General features: G+C 47.4%; 1 protein-coding gene across 7 annotated transcripts in view; it reads right to left on the bottom strand.

Moving 5' to 3' along the window:
* Positions 1-5340: 5340 nt before the first annotated feature.
* Map2k5 (mitogen-activated protein kinase kinase 5) overlaps positions 5341-25781 on the bottom strand; it is a 278604-nt gene continuing 258163 nt past the window's right edge. For all 7 annotated transcript variants that reach the window (XM_004662568.3, XM_045160764.1, XM_045160763.1 and 4 more), the window contains one exon: positions 5341-5755. In XM_004662568.3, the coding sequence (XP_004662625.1) occupies positions 5651-5755 (105 nt within the window). In that variant the 3' untranslated portion in view covers positions 5341-5650. The remainder of the gene's footprint in view (positions 5756-25781) is intronic.

The following is a 25781-nucleotide window of genomic DNA, read 5'->3' as shown; positions in this document are numbered from 1 at the left end:
AGAAAAATAAAATATCTTTAAATATATATTTGTTTTTTTTTGAGGTAGGGTCTCACTCTGGCCCAGGCTGACCTGGAATTCACTATGTAGTCTCAGGATGGCCTTGAACTCATGGTGATCCTCCTACCTCTGCCTCCCAAGGGCTAGGATTAAAGGCGTGTGCCACCATGCCCAGTTTATAAAATTATCTTTTTTAAAAAAGAGTGAGAATCTGAGTGCCAGACAGTGGTTTGCTGCTTACTGGCTGGGTGGTCTTTGGCAGGTCACTCTGCATCTCCATCTGCAAGCCGTGCAGAGCAAGGACATAACCTTCTACCTCTTAGGACTGTAGTGGGGAACATGCAGGTTGGTGGCACTGAGCACAGCCCCTGGCTTGGAATCCCTGCTTGCTCCTCTTCCTTCCTTCTTCTAAATTGGGACTCAAGGATGACGGTTACTGGGTGCATCTTTCAGAACAAGGATAAGTTTTGTTTTTTTTTAAAAATTTATTTGTTGGGGCTGGAGAGATGGCTTAGCGGTTAAGCGCTTGCCTGTGAAGTCTAAGGATCCTGGTTCGAGGCTCCGTTCCCCAGGACTCATGTTAGCCAGATGCATAAGGTGGCATATGTGCCTGGAGTTCCTCTGCAGTTGCTGGAGGCCCTGATACGCCCATTCTCTCTCTCTCTCTGCCTCTTTCTCTCTCTGTCTGTCACTCTAAAATAAATAAATAAAAACAAACAAACAAAAATATCTGTTTATTTGAGAGAGAAAGAGGCAGAAGGAGAGAGTGAATATGGACATGCCAGGGCCTCCTGCCACTGCAAGTGAACTCCAGATGCAAGTGTTACTGTGTGCATCTGGCTTTGCGTGGCTAGTAGGGAATCAAACCCATGTTATTGGGCTTTCAGGCTTTGCAAACAAGCACCTCTAACTGCTAAGCCATCTCTCTAGCTCCAAGGATGAGTTTTTATTTATTTATTTATTTATTTGAGAGCGATAGACACAGAGAGAAAGACAGAGAGAGGGAGAGAGAGAGAATGGGTGCGCCAGGGCTTCCAGCCTCTGCAAACGAACTCCAGACGCATGCGCCCCCTTGTGCATCTGGCTAACGTGGGACCTGGGGAACCGAGCCTTGAACTAGGGTCCTTAGGCTTCACAGGCAAGCACTTAACTGCTAAGCCATCTCTCCAGCCCCAAGGATGAGTTTTTTAAATTTATTTTTATTTATTTATCTGAGAGAGGGACTGAAAGAGGCAGATAGAGAATGGACATGCCAGGGTCTCTAGTCATGGAAAATGAACTCCAGAACTATGTGCCACCATGTGTATCTGGCTTATATGGGTACTGGGGAATTAAATCTGGGTCTTTAGGCTTTGTAGGCAAGTGCCTTAACCGCTAGGCCATCTCTCCTGCCCTGTGTTTATATATATGTGTGTGTGTGTGTGTGTGTGTGTGTGTGTGTGTGTATACATACATACATACATACATATATATATAAATACATATATATATAAATACATGTACATATATATATATGTATATATATATAAATACATATATATATAAAATTTGTTTGGTTTTTCAAGGTAAGGTTTTATTCTAGCCCAGGCTGACCTGGAATTCACTCTGTAGTCTCAGGGTGGCCTTGAACTCACAGAGATCCTCTTACCTCTGCCTCTCAAGTGCTGGGATTAAAGGTGTGCGCCATTGTGCCCTGAAAAAAATTTATTTATTTATTTGCAAACAGAGAGAAATAGAAGAGAGGCAGACAGAAAGAATAGGTGCACCAGGGCCTTCAGCTACTGCGAACTAACTCCAGGTACATGTGCCATTTTGTCCATCTGGCTTTATGTGGGTATTAGGGAATCGAAACTTGGGTTGTTAGGTTTTGTAGGCAAGTGACTTACCTACTGAGGCATCTCTCCAGTCCCTCCAAGGATGAGTTTTAAGTGTGGGTGCTTGCTGGTGAAGGTGGTGGGGTGGTCAGGCTCAGGGCACCCGGCCTGTGGTGCTCTTTCCAGGAAAGCCCATTCCACACACTGCTTGCAGCTCTCCTTGCCCTGGGAGTATGGTATTCATAGTCTCAGCACCAGCCAATTCTTTGACCTCCTTAGAGCCTGGAAAATGGCAAGTGCTTAGTGACATGAGCTCTGCCTGAGGCCCAGGGCAGCTGCAGGCTGGTACCTTGACGTCTTACGAAAATAATAACCCTTGGGCTGGAGAGATGGCTTAGCGGTTAAGCACTTGCCTGTGAAGCCTAAGGACCCTGGTTTGAGACTCGATTCCTCAGGACCCACGTTAGCCAGATGCACAAGGGGGTGCATGCATCTGGAGTTCATTTGCAGTGGCTGGAAGCCCTGGCACACCCATTTTCTCTCTCTCTCTCTGCCTCTTTTCTTTCTGTCACTCTCACATAAGTAAAAATAAAAACAAAAAAAAAAATTAAAAAAAAATGACCCTCAGTTTTGCCTTAGAGGACCCGATGAAGCTTCACCTATGGGCTATTTCATGAGGGCATTGGACTCAGCATGGGTTGGGAAGTGATACCTCCACCATGGTGGCCATCTGGCCGACAAACATTTATCATGTATCTCTGTGGCCAGGCTGCTTTTTTTTTCCCATCAAGCAAAATGGTGTGACAGCCTGAGCGTCTCAACCCTGGTGGAGCTTCCATTTTGAGGGAGGATGGGGCAGGTGGAAATGAACGGAGCAACTGGTTTGTCAGTTACCAATGAGATGGAGGCACACGGCGCGCCTGAGGGCTGGCAGCTGGGGTTGGGGCGGGGAGGAGGGATGCGTTTCATTGGTGGGGGCCAGTCGCGTGACGATCTGCAGAGTGAAGCAGGCCATGTGATTGGGGACGGAAGAGGGAGGAAGAGTATACTAGGCAGCAAAAGCCAAAGAACTACATGTGGCAGCTTGAATGTTATGTCCCCCAATAGACTCAAGTGTTTTTTTTTTAAATTTTTATTTATTTCAGAGCAACAGGCAGAGAGAAAGAGGGAGAGAGAGAAAATGGGTGCACCAGGGCCTCCAGCCACTGCAAACGAACTCCAGATGCGTGCGCCCCCTTGTGCATCTTCTGGCTTATATGGGTCCTGGGGAATTGAGCCTCGAACCGGGGTTCTTAGGCTTCATAGGCAAGCACTTAGCTGCTAAGCCATCTCTCAGCCCATTTTTTTTTTTTTTAAATTAAAACTTGGATTTCCAGCTGCCCGCTTGGAGGAGGTATCACTGGCAGCAGATCTTGGGGTCCAACCCAATGGTGTTACTGGGAGCAGATCTGCTTCCAGCCTAAAGGCGCATGTGCAGGCTGAGCTCTGCCTGAGTCCCTGCTGTGTGCTGAGGCTGCGGACTTCTCTGTGGCGCTGGCTGGCTGACTGCTGTGTTGGTCTTTCTCTCTGCTTGGGTCTGTGAAAGGGGCCCGGCCTCTTTTGTCATTATGGAATTGCCCCTGGATCTGGAAGCTTCAATAAACCCATTCCTCCACAAACTGTGTCTGTTTGGAAGTTGATCCCAGCAGCGTGTAGCGGTCTACAACATTGCATTAGATGACGTGATAGGAGCTGGAGGGATGGCTTAGTGGTTAAGGCGTTTGCCTGTGAAGTCTAAGGCCCCAGGCTGGATTCCCCGGGACCCACGTGAGCCAGATGCACGAGGTGGTGCGTGCATCTGGAGTTCGTTTGCAAGGGCTGGAGGCTCTGGCGTGCCCATTCTCTCTCTCTCTCAGATAAATGAATAAATAAGACATTTAAAACCAAAGTAACAAGGAAGTCCAGAAAGTACAGACTATCCCCAGCTGTGTTAGTGCCCTGCTGCGGGCGCTCCTCAGGAGGCTCTGCCCCTCATGTGGTGACTCAGGGATTCAGGCTCCCAGCTTCCCACCTCCCCTTGTGCTGGTCTGTTTCCTTTAGCGGGAGGGATGGACATGGCCTGGATGTACAGCCGGAGCTCCCGGCCATTCTCGTTCCGTGGAGGATCTAGTCCCACGACTTATGTCTAGTGCAGGAGGTGCTGGGAGATGTCGTGCCTAGATAAGATAGATGAGAGAGAGAGAGAGAGAGAGAGAGAGAGAGGGAGGGAGGGAGGGAGGGAGGGAGGGAGGGAGGGCACTCTTGGTGGTTAGATGTCTTTGTTGTACTCCTTAGGTAGGATCGTGCCTGGAGGTTCACTGAGCACCAAGGAGGAGGGCTGGCTGCCGCAAAGGGAGAGCTGGGGGCAACGGAGGCTACAGTCAGGGATGGTGGGGTCAGACAGAATAGATCATGCAGGCTGTTGCTGGGTCTTTGGCTTGTTTGTTTGTTTGTTGTGATATAGAAGCCTCCAAGTGTCTGCAGGGAGGTGAGAGCAGGAGTCTGGTGGCAGGCTACTGTCACAGTGGGGTGAGGCTTGCTTAGCATGCGCAAGGACCTGGGTTCCATCCCTAGCACCACATAAAAGGGGGAAAAATAAATTAAGTAAAAAATAAGGGGAGCCAGCGTGGTGGCACATGCCTTTAATCCCAGCACTCGGGAGGCAGAGGTAGGAGGATCGCCGTGAGTTCCAGGCCACCCTGAGACTCCATAGTGAATTCCAGGTCAGCCTGGGCTACAGTGAGACCCTACCTTGAAAAACTAATAATAATAACTAGGAAAACGAGAGAGGGAGGGTGGGAAGCAAGTCTTACTAGCACTGTTGCTTTTTGTGGGAGGTTTCAAGGTAGGGTCTCACTCTAGTCCAGGTTTACTCTGTAGTCCCAGGCTGGTCTCGAACTCACAGTGATCCTCCTACCTCTGCCTCCCGAGTGCTGGGATAAAAGGCATTTCTCACCAACGTTCTTGCGTGGCATTGGGACACGGCTACCATCAGCTGAGCCAGAAAAGCAATGTGAGGAGGGTTTTGGTGGGAGGTCAGGAGCTTGCTTTCGGATGTGCTGGCCTGTCCCTTAGATCAGGTGAAAATCGGCCTCTCAGTCCCCATCTCTCCCCCGCGAAGAGGGGCAGTCACAGGATTACCTGAGGCAGCGTGGGGAGAGAAGTGTAGTGGGCACGTGCCACTGGCAGAGGGACCGTGGTGGAGGAGGAGCTGGTGGCAGGGTGGGGATTTTGGACTTCTGCCTCCTCCTTGGCTGCCAGTGGCCCCAAGGTCTCGGGTCTAGTCCTCCCCCCCCCCCCCCGCCCGAGCATCTTGCTGTGGGAGGCTTGCTCTAGGCTCCTCTGAGCCTTGATGTCTCACATGTCAGCTAGGCTGGGTCAGGGACCGCCTCACCGAGCTACACATGTGGCCTTGCAGGTCTGTAAAAGGTCAGGCCTGGTCACATGTGTCCTTGCCCGTGTACAGACCTGCGCTCAGGTGTGTGTCAGAGTCACTGAACAGATGCAGTCCGAAGAAGTAATACTTTTATTCCCTACAGTGCAGCTGACAGGCCTGACCTTTTACAGACAAGATTCGGGAAACGGAAGGCGGGGGAGGGTGGCGGAGGAACTTCCATTCTCAGTGCCCGTCTGTCCCGCCACAGTCAGTGCCCCCAGACCGAGGGTGAAAGATTGGCCCCCCGAGGGCTCCCCGGGCAGGGAGACAGTGAAGGCAGGAAGCTGTGCCCAGCAAAGCTCTTCTGGTGCAGGTGGCAAACAGAGATGGGCCAGTGGTAGGCTGCCACGTCGGAGGTTGGTCCTGACGTCCCGCTGATGCTTCATGAGGGCCCCTGTTGGCTCCGTCTCTCCTCCAGCTCCCTGCACACCCACATGGACACCACCGTGGAGTTGCCATCATTGAACTGCATGATGAATGGGTGACCCTGGAGCGGGGGAGAGCAGCAGATGTGACAGCAGTCCCGAGACCAGGCATCTCTACACATTCCAAGGCCTCTTTCCAGTTGGCTCTTCCTTCTTTCCCTCCTTCCTTTCTTCCTTCCCTCCTTCCTCTTTCCCTTTTTAAACAAAATTTATTTTTACTTATTTATTTATTCAAGAGGGAGAGAGAAAGAAAGGATGCGCCAGGCTCCTGGCCACTGCAAACCAACTCCAGACGCATGCGCCACCGTGTGCATCTGGTTTACGTGGGCCCTGGGGAATTGAACCTGGGTCCTTTGGCTTTGCAGGCAAGCGCCTCAACCGTTAGGCCATCTCTCCACGATTGATTTCTCTTTCTTAGTAACTCTATGTGGTAGGGAAGGCAGCCTCAGCCCCATTCCCCAGCCTGTGTTGCTGAGGTCTGAGGTGGGCCATGATCTATCTGTGGTCTGGTCCACTGGTTAGCATCTCTGCTACCTTTTCCAGAAAGCTCCTTAAGCCTTTTTTTTTTTTTTGGTTTTTCGGGGTAGGGTCTCACTTTAGCCTAGGCAGACCTTGAATTCCCTAAGTAGTATCAGGGTGGCCTTGAACTCATGGCGATCCTCCTACCTCTGCCTCCCGAGTGCTGGGACTAAAGGCGTGTGCCACCACGCCCAGCAAGGCTTTCATTTTTTAAAAAAAAATATTTTATTTATTCATTTGACAGAGAAGAGGGAAGAGGGAGAGAGAGAAAGGGTGCACCAGGGCCTCCAGCCACTGCAGATGAACTCCAGATGCATGTGCCCCCTTGTGCATTTGGCTAATGGGGGTCCTGGGGAATAAAACTTGGATCCTTTTGCTTTGCAGGCAAACGCCTTAACTACTAAGCCATCCCTCCAGCCCAAGCCTTTCATTTTTTAAAAAATATTTAATTAATTTGTTTACAAGCAGAGAGGGAGATAGAGAGAAGAGAGACAGAGAGAATGGGTGCAGCAAGGCCTTCAGCTGCTGCAAATGAACTCCAGATGCATGTGCCAGTTTGTGCATCTGGCTTTATGTGGGTCCTGGGGTGTTGAACTTGGGCCCTTAGGCTTTGTAGGTAACAGCCTTAACCACTGAGCCATTTCTCCAGCCCTTTAAGCCTTTCTTAAGTCTAGGCTCTGCCTGGCCTTTCCTCAGCCTTAGCTACTAAAGTCGAGGCCTCTGGGTGGCCAGCTTTCCGGTACAGTTGCTGCCCAGAGACCAAAGAATCATCTTGTCACGGCACTGTCAATCCCCATTAGTCTCCAGCTCTCTGCAAATAAAACACAGTGCAATTGAAGGGAAGCGAAACATCACCAGGAGAGGGAAGACAGAAGAGGAATAATCTGCGAGGTGTGACGGTTCAGGGGACGGGGCTGGACTTAGAGGGGCCAGTTCTGCCTGCACAGTTCTAACCTACTTAGCCTCCAGACAGGCCAGGTTATACTTAGCCAGCGTTCTCCTCTCTGTTCTGAAACGCCAGGATCAAGAGTCACGATCTCGGGGGTGTCCTGGGCATTCCCAAGGAAGGCCAGAAGAAAGGAGGGGTAGACAACAGGACTGCCCAGGCCACTGGTCAAAGGAAAGACGGAGGAAGACAGGGATGCGTTCTTCCATAGTTCTTATGAAGTGGCCTCTGGGCTCAGGAATTTGCACCTGGTGGCTTCGTGACCTACCAAAAACTTGGCAGCAGAAACTTTTGTAGCTTCCATGGAAGATGGGAGATGAAGGCTCTCTGCTGCCCTCCTTTGCCCTGCAGCTTTTTAAGTCCCTCTGGGGTCCTCTGCCCCACCTGCTAGCTGGCAGGACTTTGGGGCTGTGACCTGTAGCCCTGGCACCTGGGGATGCGCTTGGACTGTCAGGCTTCATCACCTCTCTCCATCGCGTAGAGAAGTGCCCCTGCCTCAGCACCTGAACCAAATCTGTGGAGGACCAGGTGGGGGGTGGGAGGAAGGCCTGCCTGGACCTCTCCTCCTGGGCTGATGTTCCTGTATGCGGCCTTCCCAACTAAGGTAAGGGAGACTGTCTCTGGGTGGTCCCGCACAGTTGTAGCTCGGGGGCACACGCCACTGGCAGAGGGGTGGACAGTCTGGAGGGTGCCTGGCCCAGGGAGTGGGTTTCCAAGAGCATGGTAGAGCCAGGCCTAGAGCCTAGCTGGTACCCTATGACTGTTCATGGCACTCTGGGGCCTCCTGTCATAAGTGCAAGGGGTTCCTGACAAAGGAGGGAAGCCCCTGGAGAAGGAAGACTGGAGGCCATGTTGTGTAGGTTCCTGTGGGTGGTAGACCTGGGGGCGGGGGACTGAGGCAAGAGCCACTCCATATTGCCTTCCGTATGTTCTCTTCCCCGTACCCTGCCCACCCTCCATGTGCTTTCTCGAATGGCTGCCTAGACAGAGAAATCCTTCCTGAAGTCCAAGTGTACATACTTTCTCTTCCAGAGACTCAGGAGAGGTGACCTTGTGCCCTTCTGAAGAACAAAGGGAGAAGCTGTGCTCAGGAGCCATGGCCCCTTCCCCCCAAGCCCAGGGTAACACAGTGTCACTTTCCCAGAATGCTGGGTGACTTTGGGGCCATATGCTCCATCACTGGTATCATCTGTTCAGGAATAAGCCAAGCAGAACTGCAGGAGGGGAGTGGAGACATTCCTCTGTGTCACAGGAAGGGCTGATGGCCGCTCTGTGGGCAGCACTACCCCCGCGTGCTCTGTAGTTCTGTAGTTGAGCAGAGTGACCACCAGGCTGCTGGCCTCCTGGCTCTGTGGAGACACTGGCCCTGGTCTGCCCGCTGACTCCCCAACTCCTGGGTTTGGCTGAAGGAATGTGCTACCCTTCAAGGGAGTGACCCAGGCACCAGGTTCTGTCCCCAGGCCCTTGCACGTGCTGGCTGGCCTCAGGGGGAGGCCTGAGAGGGGAGTGTGAGGCAGGAAGCACTGGAGGAGACGGTGAAACAGCAGCGCTGGTGGGGTGGAGGCCAGGCTGGGGCTCCACAGTGTCTTCCTGGTCTCTTCAGCAGTCAGTGGAGGCTCTCATTTCCTGCCTTCTTTGTCTGATTTATTTTTAGTTATTTATTTGAGAGACAGTGTGAAAGAGATAGAGATAATGAGAGAGAGAGATAGAGATAGATAGAGAGAGATGGACAGACAGACAGAATGGGCATGCCAGGGCCTTTAGCCACTGAAAAGAACTCCAGACGCACGCACCACCATGTGCATCTGGCTTATGTGGGACCTGGAGTCTTTAGGCTTCGCAGGCAGACGCCTTAACTGCTAAGCCATCTCTCCGGCCCATTTCCTGCCTTCTTGCAGGATCAGCTGCAACAGTTAAGCTCGCAGGGGCTCAAGTGCCGTGAGGCACACGCTTCACCAGAGATGGAGATGCCATGGAGGCTCGAGGATGGAGCTGCAAGAGGTCGGGTGAGTCCAAAAGTGCGGCCAGTGGAGTGACCAGAGACGAGCCTGTTACAGCCACCAGAGACACCAGGGCAGTGTACCTGGTGCACACACCCACTCCAGGGGAGGAGGGCGCTGGTGCCCATGCACTTTGCCATCAAGAGGGGCTGTAGTTGTCTAAGCCACCTTCTCTTGCCCCCTAGGCACCATGTCCAGCTTGCCCCTGGACCTCAACGCTCCAATGTTCTGCTGACGGCCCTAATTCTCACCCAGCGCTCCACCGCCATGACATGTCTTCCTGCAGAGAATTCAGTGGGACCCTCCTGAGCCCCCCAGTATGACCGGCAAAGGAGGAGGGGTGGTGTGGCTGTGGCATGGCAGGTCTGTGGGGCTCCACCCTGCCTGCTGTGGGGGGTCAGTGCCCGCTGAGGCTCAGCAGCTGTCCAGTCCATGCTCACTTAGTGACACCTCCAGTCTCCCTGCTTGGGATCAGAGTTTCTTCCTACACAGGAATTCTCCTTCTGGGGTCCTCTCATTTTCTTCTCCCTGAAGAGCATCATGCATTTGGAGATGGAGGACAGCCCCAGCTGGGGAGGTGCTTGCCTTATAAGCATGAGGACGTGAGTTCAATCCCCAGAACCTATGAAAAAAATCTCATTGCGGGATCTGGAGCGTAGTGGTTAAGGCGTTTGCCTGCAAAGCCAAAGGATCCAGGTTCAACTCTCCAGGACTCATATAAACCAGATGCATAAGGGGGTGCATGCATCTGGAGTTCGTTTGCAGTGACTGGAGGCCCTGATGCGCCCATTCTCTCCCTCTCTCTCTCTCTTTCTCTCTCTGAAATAAATAAATAAATAAAATATATTTACAAAAATAGTGCGGTGGATGGACTGTGTTTGTAATTCCAGTACTGGGGTGACGCAGACAGGTACATCCTTGGGGCTTGCTAGCCAGTTAGTTTAGTCTAATTAGGCATGTTCTAGATCAATGAGAGATCCTGTCTAAAAAAAAGATGGACAGTACTTGAGGAACAGCACCTGAGGTTGTCTTCTGGCTTCCATATACATGTGTATATACACCCCAGAAGCAATAGCACACACACACACACACACACACACACGAACAACACACAGTTGGATCATTTGATAACATGTTGCTGTGGCTTCAGGGCCTCATACAATACCTAGCACACGGCAGCCCTTCATGCAGAACCGGTGGCATGGGGAAGCAATGCACACACTTTGTACGGAGGGGTACAAAGCACTCACTGCACCGGCTGGATGCCCCACACTGCGCATGGCCAACCTGAGCCCCCAGAACCCCACTTTTCAGACAAAGGAAACGAAGGCTCTGGAAACCTGATGATGTGGGCAAGGGCAGAGCAAGGTGGCAGAGTTAGGGTTTGAACCCAGGGCCCTCTTCCTCGGTGGAAGACACCATGCCACCTGTAGTCTGACTGCTGGTGTTCCCCGAGGTCAGGCACGGCGGGTCTGACCTTCCTACTCCTTATAGGGTACACTGTACATTGTAGGCACGCAACTGATTTTTTGTTTGTTTGTTTTGGTTTTTTGAGGTAGGGTCTCACTCTAGGATGACCTGGAATTCATTATGTATTCTTAGGTGGCCTTGAACGCACAGAGATCCTCCTACCTCTGCCTCCCGAGTGCTAGGATTAAAGGTGTGAGCCACATGCCTGGCTCAACTGATCTTTTTAAAAAATTTATTTATTTATTTATTTGAGGGGGGGGGAGGGAGGGAGGGAGAGAAAGAGAATGGGCACACCAGGATCTCCAGCCACCACACACTCCAGAAGCATGTGCCCCCCCCTTGTGCATCTGGCTTATGTGGGTCCTGGAAAATTGAACCCAGATCCTTTGGCTTTGTAGGCAAACGCCTTAACTGCTAAACCATCTCTCCAGCCCCCTCAACTGATTTTTAAAAATATTTTATTTGAGAGAGACAGGCAAAGAGAGAGAATGGGCATGCCAGGGCTGCTGACCACTGCAAATGAACTCCAGATTACGCACCACTTTGTGCATCTGGCTTTACATGGGCACTGGGGAATCAAACCTAGGTTCTTAGCCTTTGCGGGCAAGCTAACCACTGACCCATCTCTCCAGCTCTGCTCAACTGATTTTTATTTTTTATTGATTTATCTGAGAGCGGGGGTGGGGAGATTGAAAGGAGACAGGGAAAGAATGAATTGGCGCACTAGGGTCTCAGCTTCTGCAAATGAACTCCAGACACATGCACCACCATGTGCATCTGGCTTACGTAGGTTCTAGGGAGTCAAACCTATGTCCTTAGGCTTTGCCAGCAAGTGCCTTAAGTGCTAAGCCACCTCTCCAGCTATATTTATTATTTTGTTTTTGAGAGAATGGCTTCCAGCCACTGTGAATCAAACTCTCTAGATGCATGCGCCACTTTGTGCGCATGTGCCTGCCACCTTGTACATCTGGCTTACATGGGCACTGGGGAATTGAACTTGGGTCCTTAGGCTTTGCAGGAAAGCGCCTTAACTGCTGAGCCATCTCTTTAGCCCTTAACTGTTTTTTGTTGTTTGTTTGTTTTGTTTTCCAAGGTATGGTCTCACTCTAGTCCAGGCTGACCTGGAATTCACTATGGAGTCTCAGGGTGGCCTTGAACTCATGGTGATCCTCCTACCTCTGCCTCCTGAGTGCTGGGATTAAAGGCGTGTGCCACCACGCCCAGCCCCTTTACTGTTTTTTAACTGACAGTAAGGTTAGGGTGAAGAAAAGGCATACCTGTATCCTCCCTAGTCAGGTTTGTATGTGCCAGGCACCGTTAATTATTTAACATCTAGCAACTCGATCACATATTCCCACTACTCCCACTTCAGATGAGGACATCGAGGCATGAAATCAAAGAGCCTGTCCAAAGCCACGAGCCAGACCTCTCCATTGCCCCTGCAGAGCCCAACCTCCCCAGACATGACACTGTCCTTTCTCCTCAGCGTGGGGTAGGGTAGAGGATATGTGAGCCACCATGCCCAGCTTACTAGTTACTTCTTTTTTTATTGCTGGGGGAAAAAAAAATCCCTGACAAAAAATCAGGAGGAAGGGCTTATTTTGGCTTACTACAAGTCCTCATGGTGGGGAAGGCATGGTGGCCCAGCATGAAGCAGCTGGTCACATAGCGTCCACAGTCAGGAAGGAGACAGCAATGGATGCTGGTCCTCAGCTTGTTCTCTCCTTTTTAAATTTTTATTTATTTATTTGAGAGTGACAGGCACAGAGAGAGAATGGGTGCGCCAGGGCCTCCAGCCACTGCAAACGAACTTCAGATGTGTGCGCCCCCTTGTGCATCTGGCTAACGTGGGTCCTGGAGAATGGAGCCTCAAACCAGAGTCCTTAGGTTTCACAGGCAAGTGCCCAACCACTAAGCCATCTGCCCAGCCCTTGTTCTCTCCTTTTTATACAGTCCAGGACCCCAGCCCATGGAATGATGCCAACCACAGTTAAGTTGGCTCCTCCCATCTCAATTAACCTAATTTAGAAAATCCCTCACAGACATGCCTAGACATTTGTTTCCATGGTGATTTTACATCCTGTCAAGTTGGTAATCAGAAGTTAACCATCGCACTGATCAAGGACACTATGTGGGTGTGGGGGAGGGTGCTAAGGACCCTGTGTGGGCAGGTGAGCCTGGCCCAGGTACCCCAGCCACACCCCAAACTCGTGGCAGCTGACAAGCCACTGATGTGAGCCTGCAGGGGCTGCTAAGTAGTCAGGTGGACGCCTATAAGTGGTGGTATGAGATGCTGGGGGCAGGCGACAGGCCAGGTCAGCTGCCCCTCATTTTCCCTTCCTCACAGAGCCTGTGAGGCTTGCTTGAAGGCTCAATGCATCTTCCCTTCTCACCACTGATGGTGAGCTGTTAGGATCTAATGGAGACCTGAAACCTGTGGAGCCACTGGGTGGGAGGCATTGTTGGGCCTCGACAGATGTTTCACTCCAATTCTGTAAAGACATGCTTTACTCAGTATTCTTAAAAACTTGAGTAATATGGCTCAAGAGATGGCTTAGTGGTTAAGCATTTGCTTGTGAAGCCTAAGGACCCCGGTTCAAGGCTCGATTCCCCCAGGACCCACATTAACCAGATGCACAAGGGGGTGCACACGTCTGCAGTTTGTTTGCAGTGGCTGGAGGCCCTGGTGCAACCATTCTCTCTCTCTCTCTCTGTCTGCCTCTTTCTCTGTCTGTCGCTCTCAAATAAATAAATAAAAATTTAAAAAACCTTAAGTAATCAAAATAAAATACACTCAGCTATGCTCAATTCCAAGTGTTACAATGAGTGCCTTTCATTATATTTTTCACAGGGCTTGGAGCAGTCAGTCAACTTGTTAAATCTGCCTATTATGAACTTCCGATTCGCAGGTTGGCATTGAAGAGGGCACTGACTGCTTGAAGACACTTAGGGTGGTGGTGTCCACAGCTCTGTATAAAATGGTGTGTGCATACCACCAAGGGCCTGGCACAATAACTGCCTCTTCCTGCCCCTGGCCTTGGCTGGTCAGGTGATAGCAGGGAGGTGACGGGTGGCCAAGGCCATGCTGAGTGCCTGCCGGCGTCAGTGTCCAAAGCCTTGAGTACTACGTTCACCACAGGCAATGAATGCAAACACTGTCAATGGCGAAACCTCCTTTTAAAATCATCCCCAATGGTTGCCTTGGCTGGGTGAATCAGGCCCTCCTGGACACTGCACTGAGGGCAACTATGCAGAGGTAAAGTGAAGGCTACTGCAGACTTAAGGTGGCTACTCTCCTGTGATCCAGTTCTCAGAGGTTTGAGTCCTTCAGGAGAAAGCTGTTGGCTAATTGCGTGTGTCTATGATGATACTAACACATTCATACTTAAAGAGTATCACTTCTTTTCTATATTCATATTGAGGTCCGGCATTGATTTTTACGTAACAAAGCATTCCATTGTTACCATTTTGTGTGTGCGGTGTGACTATATTCACGCTCGTGTATACATGTGTATATATGTGTATTTGTACATGTGTGTATGTGTATGTGTGTGTGCATGTGGGGGCCAGAGGTTGATGCTGAATGTTCAATGTTCATCACTCTGTAGTTCCAGGCTGCAAATGAACTCCAGATGTATGCACCGATTTGTTTACATGGCTACCGGGATTCAAACCTAAGTCGTTAGGTTGTAGTCAAGTGCCCTAACCACTGGGTGATCTCTCCAGTCCCCATCTTATTTATTTATTTTTTCTTTCTTTTCTTTTCTTTTCTCTTCTTTCTTTCTCTCTCTCTCTCTCTCTCTCTCTCTCTCTTTCTTTCTTCTTATATGAGTGCATCAGGGCCTCTAGCCACTGCAAACACTTTTTTTTAAAGATTTATTTTTATTTGTTTGTTTATTAGAGACAGAGAGAGAATGGGCATGCCAGGGCCTCTAGCCACTGAAAATGAACTCCAGACACAAGTGCCACCATGTGCATCTGGCTTACGTGGGATGTAGAGAATCAAACCTGGGTCCTTAGGCTTCACAGGCTCGTGCCTTAACTGCTAAGCCATCTCTCCAGCCCTCTTTCTTTCTTTTAAATTTATATTTATTTGTTTATTTGAGAGAGAGAAAGAGGGGAGAGAGAGAGAGAGAGAGAGAAAGAGAGAGAGAGGGAGAAAACCAGGGCCTCTAGCCACTGCAAAGGAACTCCAAATATTATGTACAACCTTGTACATCTGGCTTTATGTGGATACTGGGGAATTGAACCTAGGTCCTTGGGCTCTCACTGGTTCAGTGCAGCTGGCCAGCGAGCCCCAAGACTCTTCTGTTCCCCAGCACTGGGGTCACGTGGTACTGCTGTGCCTGGCTGTTTCACGGGTACTGGGGATCCATGCAGCGCTTTATCCACCGAGCCATTACTCTAGCTCCTGTTGCAATTTTTTTTTCTATACATAAATTTTTGTTTGCTTTATTTATTTGAGAGAAAGAAAGTGAGAAAGAGGCAGAGAGACAGACAGAATGGGCATTCCAGGGCCTCTAGCCACTGGAAACAAACTCCAGATGTGTGTGTTATCTTGTGCATCTGACTTACTAGGGAATTGAACCTAGGTCCTTAGGCTTCACAGGCAAACACCTTAACCTCTAAGCCATCTCTCCAGGCCAGCTTCTATGATATTAATTACATGATCTCAATCACCATCACCCCTGGGGGCACCTCTTCCTTGAGTTGGCGTGCCCAGGCTGGTCAGAAGGTGGCTGGCATAAGGCTGCTGCTGAGAGGCATAGCATGGAGGAGCAGAAGAATCTCCAAGTAAAACTCTTTCCCGTGCCAGAGAGATGGCTTAGCGGTTAAGGCGCTTGCTTACAAAGCCAAAGGACCCAGGTTTGATTCCCCAGGACCCATGTAAGCCAGATACACAAGGGGGCACACGCGTCTGGAGTTCATTTGCAGTGGGGCTGGAGGCCCTGGCACGCCCATTCTCATTCTCTCTCTGTCTCTCAAATAAATAAAAAAAATAATTAAATCCTTTCACTGGGGGCTGGGGAGATGGTTCAGTGGTTAAGGCACTTGCTTGCAAAACCTAATGACCTGGGTTTAATTCGCTAGTACCCATGTAAAGCCAGAAGCACAAGGTGGCACATGCATTTGGAGTTCATTTGCAGTGGCTAGAGGCCCTGGTGCACCCATTCTCCTTTTTCCTCCTTGCAAATAAGTAAATTAATTAAAATATTAAAATAAAATAAATCCTTCCACTGGGGCCCAGAGAGGGTTACAGAAGAAACCCTGGTCCAGTGGCGAAGATGCCTACATCCTCTGTCTGTGTGGAAGGCCAGGGCTGAGAGATTACTGACGGGACCTCCCCTCCCTGGCACCCCCACTCGGGAAGCCTCTGTGGTTACAACACTCCCGCGCTCTCTCCAGGGATGAGCAGCGCTGCAGGTAGATGGGACTGAGCTGCGAGCTTGGGGGGCGGGTCTCCGACTTCTAGTAGAAGTCGCAGGGACTGACCTCTGGCTGGGGCTCAGGGGAGCAGGGGCTCAGCAAGGCCAGATATGTAAATCTGCTCTCTAATTCGGATGTTTATAGAAGCAAAGGTGATAATTTCTGAGTCTTGTTCCTCAGCTAGGTTTGAACTCAGGGAAACAGTTGGCTGAACTACACACCCTTGCTGAAAACTGCCAGACTCTTGAGGCCTGTTCCTTCACAGAGAACGTGGGGGCACTTGGGGTGGAGCTGTCAGAGAAGGACACAGGTGTGGCAGCTGGCGAGACCTGGGCCAGCCTAGCTGACCAATGCCACAGCCAGCCAGCCAGCCTTCCTTCCTTCCTTCCTTCCTTCCTTCCTTCCTTCCTTCCTTCCTTCCTTCCTTCCTTCCCTCCTTCCCTCCCTCCCTCCCTCCCTCCCTCCCTCCCTCCCTCCCTCCCTCCCTTTCTTCCTTCCTTCCTTCCTCTTTCTCCCTCCCTTCCTTCCTTCCAAAACACACTCCGAAGCAGCAATTGTCTCCTGTCCTCTTTTTCTCTGACCTCTTGAGGAGAGATACTTGAACTCGGAGACTCGTGTGTGTGTGTGTGTGTGTGTGTGTGTGTGTGTGTGTGTGTGTGCTGACATGCCATGTGTACCAGCCCGTTTTCTGAGACAGTCAACTCCTGACAAGAAGAGGGTTCCTCTGGCTCACACATCCTGAGGTTTCAGTCCATGACGGATTAGCCCTGTTGCTCTGGGCCTAAAGCAAGCGATGATGATCATGGAGCGAAATCAGTCACCGCACGAATAACTGAAAGTTTTGAGGGCTGATGAAAGACATGAACTCTCCGATTCAAAACTCTCCATGCTTTCCAAGTACAGCAAATATAATGAAATCCATGAAAACTGTGAGACTGCAAAATACCTACGACCAGAGAGAAGGACACACTGCCCGCCAAAGCAGCCTTTGGTTGTCAGCAGATTCGCAGCAGCAAGCCAGGAGCCAGAGGAACAGGGTGTCACAAAGGTCCTGGGGAAAACTGCCAACGCACACTTCTTGACTTGATTAAACCGATATCCAGCGTCAGGGTCAGTGGGCTGGAGAGATGGCTCAGTGGTAAAAGGTGCTTGAATGCCCAGCGTGACAGCCTGGTTTTGGTTCCCCAAGACCCACGTAAAGCCAGATGCACAAGGTGGTGCATGCATCTGGAGTTTGTTTCAGTGGCTGGAGGCCCTGGCATGCCCATTCCCTCTCTCTGTGCTTGAAAAAACAAAAAATAAGATAAAACATAAAAAAGATTTAGGGTCAGGTCTGGTGACACAGGTTTGGAATCCCAGCTATTTGAGACACTGAGGCAGGAGGACTGCAAGTTCGAGGCCAGCCTGGGCAACTTAGCCTCTGCCTCAAAATAAGAAGTAAAAAGAGGCCTGGGGATGTAGTTCAGCATTACAACACTTGTGTAGCATGTGTGAAACCCTAGGTTTGATTCTCAGTATCACACACACACACACACAAAAGGGTGGGGGAGGGGGAGGGAAAGTAAAGACAATTCTAGAAAGAAATCCGACAGCTGAACTGGAGAGATGGCTTAGCGGTTAAGCGCTTCCTGTGAAGCATAAGGACCTCGGTTCGAGGCTCAATTCCCCAGGACCCACATTAGCCAGATGCACAAGGAAGTGCACGCGTCTGGAGTTTGTTTGCATTGGCTGGAGGCCTTGGTGTGCCCATTCTCTTTATCTCCCTCTTTCTCTCTCTGTCTGTCACTCTCAAATAAGTAAATAAAAACAAACCAAAATAAATTAAAAAAAGTTTTACTCTCCACGGGCCCTTACTGGCCACTCTCACCATACTTCAGGAAGAAAGAGAATCATCTGCAGGGAGGGAGGGAGGATGCCACAAGCAGGAGAAAGGAAGTGGTAACCGCACGGGCAGACCTAAGCGAGTGCAAGCAATACAAACCACACCAACCACTGATTCTGATCACCCAACAACCAGGGACGACATTCGCGATGCTGAGCTGGGAGGATGGCTGTGAGTGTGAGGTGAACCCTGCCTGGAAACTGTGAATGTTCTATGTCCAGATTGGGGGCTGTGGTGGAGAGGGGCTGGCTGCCCTGTCAAAGTCTGTTCCCTATCTCCTTTGTGGTAGGCAAAGTGGTGAGGTTCCCAGCCTCCCCTGTGGCTAATATTGGCCAATGTACTGCCAGCCACTTCCTAGTAATTTCAGCCTCAGTGGAAGAGGAAAGTGTGTCCAACCCCATCCTTTTCCTATTGGCTGCAGCTCAAACGGCCTGGGCTCACAGGACAGAGGGAGCCAGGCAGCTACTTCCTGTCTACTTTTGAGTGAGTAGGAAATCACCTTCTGCCTTGTTTAAGCTACTATTTTTATTATATGTAATTGAAACAAACCATACTTAAGATTCAGGTTAGTAATGTATGCACCGAGTACTATTTGGTAGTGGGGGGAATTTAGTGACTCCTCAAGCTTTGCTAAGTTAAAAATTCAGGAGAAATCAATTAGATAGAGAAAGAGAACATAATTTCTTCATTAAAAATATTTTTACTTGCTGGATATGGTGGTGTACACCTTTTAATCCCAGCACTTAGGAGGCAGGGGTAGGAGGATTGCCCTGAGTTCAGGTCACTTTGAGATAACATAGTGAATTCCAGGTCAGCCTGAGCTAGAGTGAGACCCTACCTTGGAAAACCAAAAAAAAAAAAAAATTTTTTTTTTAACTTGTTTCTTTGAAAGAGAGAGAGAGTGAGTGGAGACAGAGAGAGAGAGTAAGGGCACATGCCAGGGTATTTTGCCACTGCAGACAAAGTGCACAAAGTGCAGATGCCTATGGCACTTGGTGCTTCTGGATTTATGTGAGTACTGAGGAATTGAACCTGGGATAGCAGGCTTTGCAAGCAAGCATCTTTAACCGTGGAGCCATCTCCCAGCCCTAGAAAGTATAATTTTTAAACCAATGGCAAGATTCAAAGGGAAGGGAAAGAATCTTACTCCAATAGAGTGGAGAAAAAAAAAAAAAAGAAGCAAAATTAGCGTAAAGAGAAGGTACAAAACAAGACAGTAAAATTTCAAATGTATCAATAACAATACACAATACATACAGATGATTGAACTGATCAATTAAAAGAGAGTCTTAGGTGAAATTAAAAACATCAACAACATAATACAAAGATTTGTTCAGAGAAAAGAACACAGAAGTCAAGGCAAATAACATAGCAGAGAAACTCTGGCGGGAGGACTAGGGCATAGCAAAACTAACGCACGTTTGTGGAATACAGGCAGAACAATACTTAATATTAAAGGAAGAGAGATCAAAAGTTCAAGTGGGGCTGGAGAGATGGCTTAGCGGTTAAGCGCTTGCCTGTGAAGCCTAAGGACCCCCGTTCGAGGCTCAGTTCCCCAGGTCCCAAGTTAGCCAGATGCACAAGGGGGCGCACGCATCTGGAGTTTGTCTGCAGTGGCTGGAAGCCCTGGTGCGCCCATTCTCTCTCTCTCCCTCTATCTGTACTTCTCTCTGTGTCTGTCGCTCTCAAAAAAAAAAAAAAAAAAAAAAAAAAAAAAAAAAAGTTCAAGTGCCCAGTACAGCACACTATAAGGTTAAAAAGTAAATACAGGACTGGAGAGGTGGTTTAGTGGTTAAGGCACTTCCTAGAAGCCAAAGGACCCAGGTAGGACCCACATGAGCCAGATATACAAGGTGGTGCATGCATCTGGAGTTCATTTACGGCGTTTGGAGTTTGTTTACAGTGGCCGGAGGCCCTGGCACACTAATGCTCTCTCTACCCTTTATGTCTCCTTTTTAACTTACTGGCCTCTGCTACTAAGTATTTTCATTCTCACGCAGAAGCCCAGTCATCTGTAGCTAGGATCCACATATGAGAGAGAACATGTGGCGCTTGGCTTTCTGGGCCTGGGTTACCTGACTTAGTATAATACTTTCCAGGTCCATCCATTTTTCTGCAAATTTCATAACTTCATTTTTCCTTACCGCTGAGTAGAACTCCATTGTATAAATGTACCACATCTTCATTATCCACTCATCTGTTGAGGGACATCTAGGCTGGTTCCATTTCCCAGCTATTATAAATTGAGCAGCAATAAACATGGTTGAGCATGTACTTCTAAGGAAATGAGATGAGTCCTTTGGATATATGCCTAGGAGTGCTGTAGCTGGGTCATATGGTAGATCAATCTCTAGCTGTTTTAGGAACCTCCACACTGTTTTCCACAATGGCTGGACCAGATTGCATTCCCACCAGCAGTGCAGAAGAGTTCCTTTTTTTCCACATCCCCGCCAACATTTATGATCATTTGTTTTCATGATGGTGGCCAATCTGACAGGAGTGAGATGGAATCTCAATGTAGTTTTAATCTGCATTTCCCTGATGACTAGTGACATAGAACATTTTTTTAGATGCTTATATGCCATTCGTATTTCTTCCTTTGAGAATGCTCTATTTAGCTCCATAGCCCAGTTTTTGATTGGCTTGTTTGATTCCTTATTATTTAACTTTTTGAGTTCTTTGTATAGCCTAGATATTAATCCTCTATCAGATATATAGCTGGCGAAGATTTTTTCCCATTCTGTAGGTTGCCTCTTTGCTTTTTTCACTGTGTCCTTTGCAGTACAAAATCTTTGTAATTTCATTAGGTCCCAGTGGTTAATCTGTGGTTTTATTGCCTGAGCAATTGGGGTTGTATTCAGAAAGTCTTTGCCAAGACCAATATGTTGAAGGGTTTCCCCTACTTTTTCCTCTAGCAGTTTCAAAGTTTCCGGTCTGATGTTAAGGTCTTTAATCCATTTGGACTTAATTCTTGTGCATGGCGAGAGAGAAGAATCTATTTTCATCCTTCTGCAGATATATATCCAGTTTTCAAAACAGCATTTGCTGAAGAGGCTGTCTCTTCTCCAATGAGTATTTTTGGCATTTTTATCGAATATCAGGTGGCTATAGCTACTTGGGCTTACATCTGGGTCCTCTATTCTGTTCCACTGATCTACATGTCTGTTTTTGTGCCAGTACCATGCTGTTTTTGTTACTATGGCTCTGTAGTATAGGTTAAAATCAGGTATGGTGATACCACCAGCCTCTTTTTTGTTGCTCAGTATTATTTTAGATATTCAAGGTTTTTTGTGATTCCAAATGAATTTTTGGATTGTTTTTTCTATTTCCATGAAGAAAGCCTTTGGAATTTTGATAGGGATTGCATTAAATGTGTAGATTGCTTTAGGTAAGATTGCCATTTTCACAATATTGATTCTTCCAATCCAGGAACAAGGGATGTTTCTCCACTTTCTAGTGTCTTCTGCAATTTCTCGCTTGAGTGTTTTAAAGTTCTCATTGTATAGATTCTTTACTTCCTTGGTTAGGTTTATTCCAAGGTATTTTATTTTTTTTGATGCAATTTTGAATGGGAGTGATTCTCTGATTTCATCCTCTGTGTGTTTGTTGTTAGCATATATGAAGGCTACTGATTTCTGTGTATTTATTTTGTATCCTGCTACATTGCTGTAGGTTTTGGTCAGCTCTAACAGCTTGCTAGTAGAGTCTTTAGGGTCCTTTATGTATAGAATCATGTCATCTGCAAATAATGATAACTTGATTTCTTCCTTTCCAATTTGTATCCCTTTTATGTGTGTCTCTTGCTTTATTGCTAAGGCTAAGACTTCCAAAACTATATTAAATAAAAGTGAGGACAGTGGACACCCTTGTCTTGTTCCTGATTTTAGTGGAAAAGCTTCCAGTTTTTCCCCATTTAGTAATATGTTGGCTGTAGGCTTGTCATAAATAGCCTTTATTATATTGAGATATGTTCCTTCTATTCCCAGTCTCTGTAGGACTTTTATCATGAAGGGATGTTGGATTTTGTCAAATGCTTTCTCTGCGTCTAATGAGATGATCATGTGATTTTTGTCCTTCAACCCGTTTATGTAATGTATTACATTTAGAGATTTGCGTATGTTGAACCATCCCTGCATCTCTGGGATAAAGCCTACTTGGTCAGGGTGAATGATCTTTTTGATATACTCTTGTATTCTGTTTGCCAATATTTTGTTGAGAATTTTTGCATCTATGTTCATGAGGGAGATTGGTCTGTAATTTTCTTTTTTTTGTTCTATCTTTGCCTGGTTTTGGTATCAGGGTGATGCTGGCCTCATAGAAGGAGTTTGGTAGAATTCCTTCTTTTTCTATTTCCTGGAAAAGCTTAAGAAGCAATGGTGTTAGCTCTTCCTTAAAAGTCTGGTAAAATTCAGCAGTGAATCCATCCGGGCCTGGGCTTTTATTAGTTGGGAGATTATTGATAACTGTTCGGACCTCCATGTTTGTTATAGGTCTATTTAAGTGATTAATCTCATTTTGATTTAATTTAGGTAGGTCATATAGATCAAGGAAATCATCCATTTCTTTCAGATTTTCATACTTTGTGGAGTATATGCTTTTATAGTATGTCCCTATGATTTTTTGAATTTCTCTGGAATCTGTTGTGATGTTACCTTCTTCATCTCTGATTTTATTAATTTGCGTCTCTTCTCTCTTTCTTTTGGTCAGATTTGCTAAGGGTTTATCAATCTTGTTTATCCTTTCAAAGAACCAACTCTTTGTTTCATTAATTCTTTGGATTGTTCTTTTTGTTTCTATTTCATTAATTTCTGCCCTAATCTTTATTATTTCTTCCCGTCTACTGATTTTTGGTTTGCCTTGTTCTTCTTTTTCCAAGGCTTTAAGGCGAAGCATTAAGTCGTTTACTTGCGACCTTTCTAATTTCTTAATATAGGCACTTAAGGCTATAAATTTACCTCTTAGAACTGCCTTCATTGTGTCCCAGAGATTTTGGTATGTTGTGTTCTCATTATCATTTGACTCTATAAATTTTTTGATTTCCTTTTTGATTTCTTCATTGACCCACTCATCATTTAGTAGTGTATTGTTTAGTTTCCATGATTTTGTGTATGCTCTATAGGCTTTCTTGCTACTGATTTGTAGTTTAATTCCATTGTGGTCAGATAGAATGCAAGGAATTATTTCAATTTTCCTGAATTTGTTAAGATTTGCTTTGTGTCCTAATATATGGTCTATTTTAGAGAATGTTCCATGTGCTGCTGAAAAGAATGTATATTCTGCAGCCTTTGGATGAAATGTCCTGTATATATCTGTTAGGTCCATTCCTTCTATGACCTCATTTAGTCCAGATGCCTCTCTGTTTATTCTTTCCCTGGATGACCTGTCAATTGATGAGAGTGGGGTGTTAAAGTCACCCACCACCACTGTGTTTGGTGTTATCTGTGACCTTAGTTCTAATAGTGTTTGTTTGACGAATTTGGGAGCCCCCATGTTAGGTGCATATATGTTTAGGATTGTAATGTCCTCCTGTTGGAGTGTGCCCTTAATCAATATAAAGTGACCTTCCTTATCTTTCTTGACTAACGTCGGACTAAAGTCTACCCTGTCTGATATTAGGATAGCAACCCCTGCTTGTTTTCTAGGCCCATTTGCTTGAAACACCGTCTTCCAACCTTTCACCCTAAGATAATGTCTATCCTTTGTAGAAAGGTGAGTTTCTTGGAGACAACAAATTGTAGGATCCTGCTTTTTAACCCAGTCTGCAAATCTATGTCTTTTCGTTGGGGCATTGAGGCCGTTGATATTAAGAGATATTATTGAAAGGTGTATATTTATGTTTGCCATTTTTTTGTGTGTATGTGTTTCTGGTTCTACCTGTGCTCACTTCTGTTAACTGGTACTTGAGTATAGCTTGTTTTTTTCTAGGTTCCTTATATGTGTGCTTTTCCTTTTGTTCAGCATGGAGGATTCTATCAAGTATTTTCTGTAGAGCTGGTTTTGTCTTCAAATACTCCTTTAACCTGCTTTTGTCATGGAATGTCTTTATTTCTCCATCTATTTGAATGGATAACTTTGCAGGATAAAGTAACCTTGGTTGACAGTTGTTATCTTTCAGAACTTGGAATATATCACTCCAAGCCCGTCTGGCTTTAAAAGTTTGTGTTGAATAATCTGCTGTAATCCTGATGGGCTTGCTTTTGTAGGTAACTTGATTTTTCTCTCTAACTGCTTTCAATATTTTTTCTGTGGTGTGTGGGTTTGGAAGTTTGATTATAATATGGCAAGGAGAGGTTCTTTCTGGGTTTTGTCTGGCTGGGGTTCTAAAGGCTTCCTGTATCTGTATTGGCACCTCTTTCCCAATTTGGGGGAAATTTTCCTCTATGATTTTGTTGAAGACGCCTACTATGCCTCTGGAGTGGAGTTCTTCTCCTTCTACTATGCCCTGAATTCTTATATTGGATCTTTTCATAGTGTCCTGAATATCTTGAAATTCCCACTCATACTTTTCTATAAGTTTGTCTTTCTCTTTGTTGGACTGCATTAGGTCTGCCACCTGGTCTTCTAGCTTAGATATTCTGTCCTCTCCCTCATCCATCCTACTGGTGATATTTTCTACAGAGTTTTTTATTTCATTAACTGTGTTCTTCATTGCTAGTAATTCTGACTGGTTTTTCTTTATTATTTCTATTTCCCTATTTATGTCTTGTATTGCCTTCTTTATTTCATTAAATTGGTGTCCTGCCTCTTCTTTGATTCCTTTGATTTCCTCTTTGATTTCCTCTTTGATTTCTTCTTTGATTGTTTTCATGTGTTCTTTGACCTCTTTGAACATATTTATAATTATTCTTTTGAACTCTTTCTCAGGCATTCCTCTAACTCTTTCTCACTGGAGGACATTTCTGATGCATTAATACTTTTAGGTGGATTTATATCGTCTTGCTTTTTAGTGTTTCTTGTGTTATAATGTATATATTTTTGCATCTTGGATTAAGTTAATGCTTGGATTTTCTAGCTAGCTGTGTATTCTTTGCTGTATCAATTGATTTGATGTAATATATTTTCAGGGTAGGACCTTAAGGTGTTAGGTGTGGCTCTTAAGACTCTCAGAGTATCTACAAAGATGTTCTTAGGGGTTGAGTTTCCCTGCTATAGGAGTATTCAAGCAGGCTGAGTGGAATAAAATACAGGTAGATTCTAAAATTTAACCAAACACTGTACACATTCAATCAAAAACAGCCCCGAGTATGTATGCAAGAGTAGTTATTATAACGACCAGATCCTCTATCAACAAAGAGGTTAAGATTTCTGGTCTGTTGAGGGATCCAAGTCAGCTTGTGACCAAGTGAGACCCTTCCCTGGTGCAATCCCAGTTACCTTGGATGATTTTGGTCTCAGTCAAGTTGCTGCCTGGGTCGTCGGGCTGCTGTTCTGATTTCTGGAGCTGGGCACTTGCTTTTCCTACGGGGCAAACTGAGCCGCTGCTGCTGCCTCTGCTGCTGCTGTAGCTGCCACTGCTGAAGCCACCACTGCTGCTGAAGCTGCTGCTGCTGTGTCCACTGCCACTGCTCGCCCTGAAGCTGCTGCTGCCGAGTCTGCCGCTGCTGCCACTCCTGGGTCTGCTGCTGCTGGGGCCGCTGGTACCGGTGCTGGAGCCGCTGATGTTGCTGCCGAACTCTGCTCCTGCTTGGGTCCCGTTGTCAGCCCAAGTTGGCGTGGCCGGGTCCCGGGCCGCTGCTCTGTTCGCGGAGCTGGGTACAGGCGGTGGGGGAGGGGAGGGAGCCGCGGCTGCTCTGGTTGTCTCGCTGCTCCACGTGTTCTTCTACCTCGCGGTCTGCTCCTCCGCT

This window comes from Jaculus jaculus, chromosome 10, assembly GCF_020740685.1.
Source record: "Jaculus jaculus isolate mJacJac1 chromosome 10, mJacJac1.mat.Y.cur, whole genome shotgun sequence".
Classification (NCBI taxonomy): domain Eukaryota; kingdom Metazoa; phylum Chordata; class Mammalia; order Rodentia; family Dipodidae; genus Jaculus; species Jaculus jaculus.
This window is presented reverse-complemented; position numbering and strand designations above follow the sequence as displayed.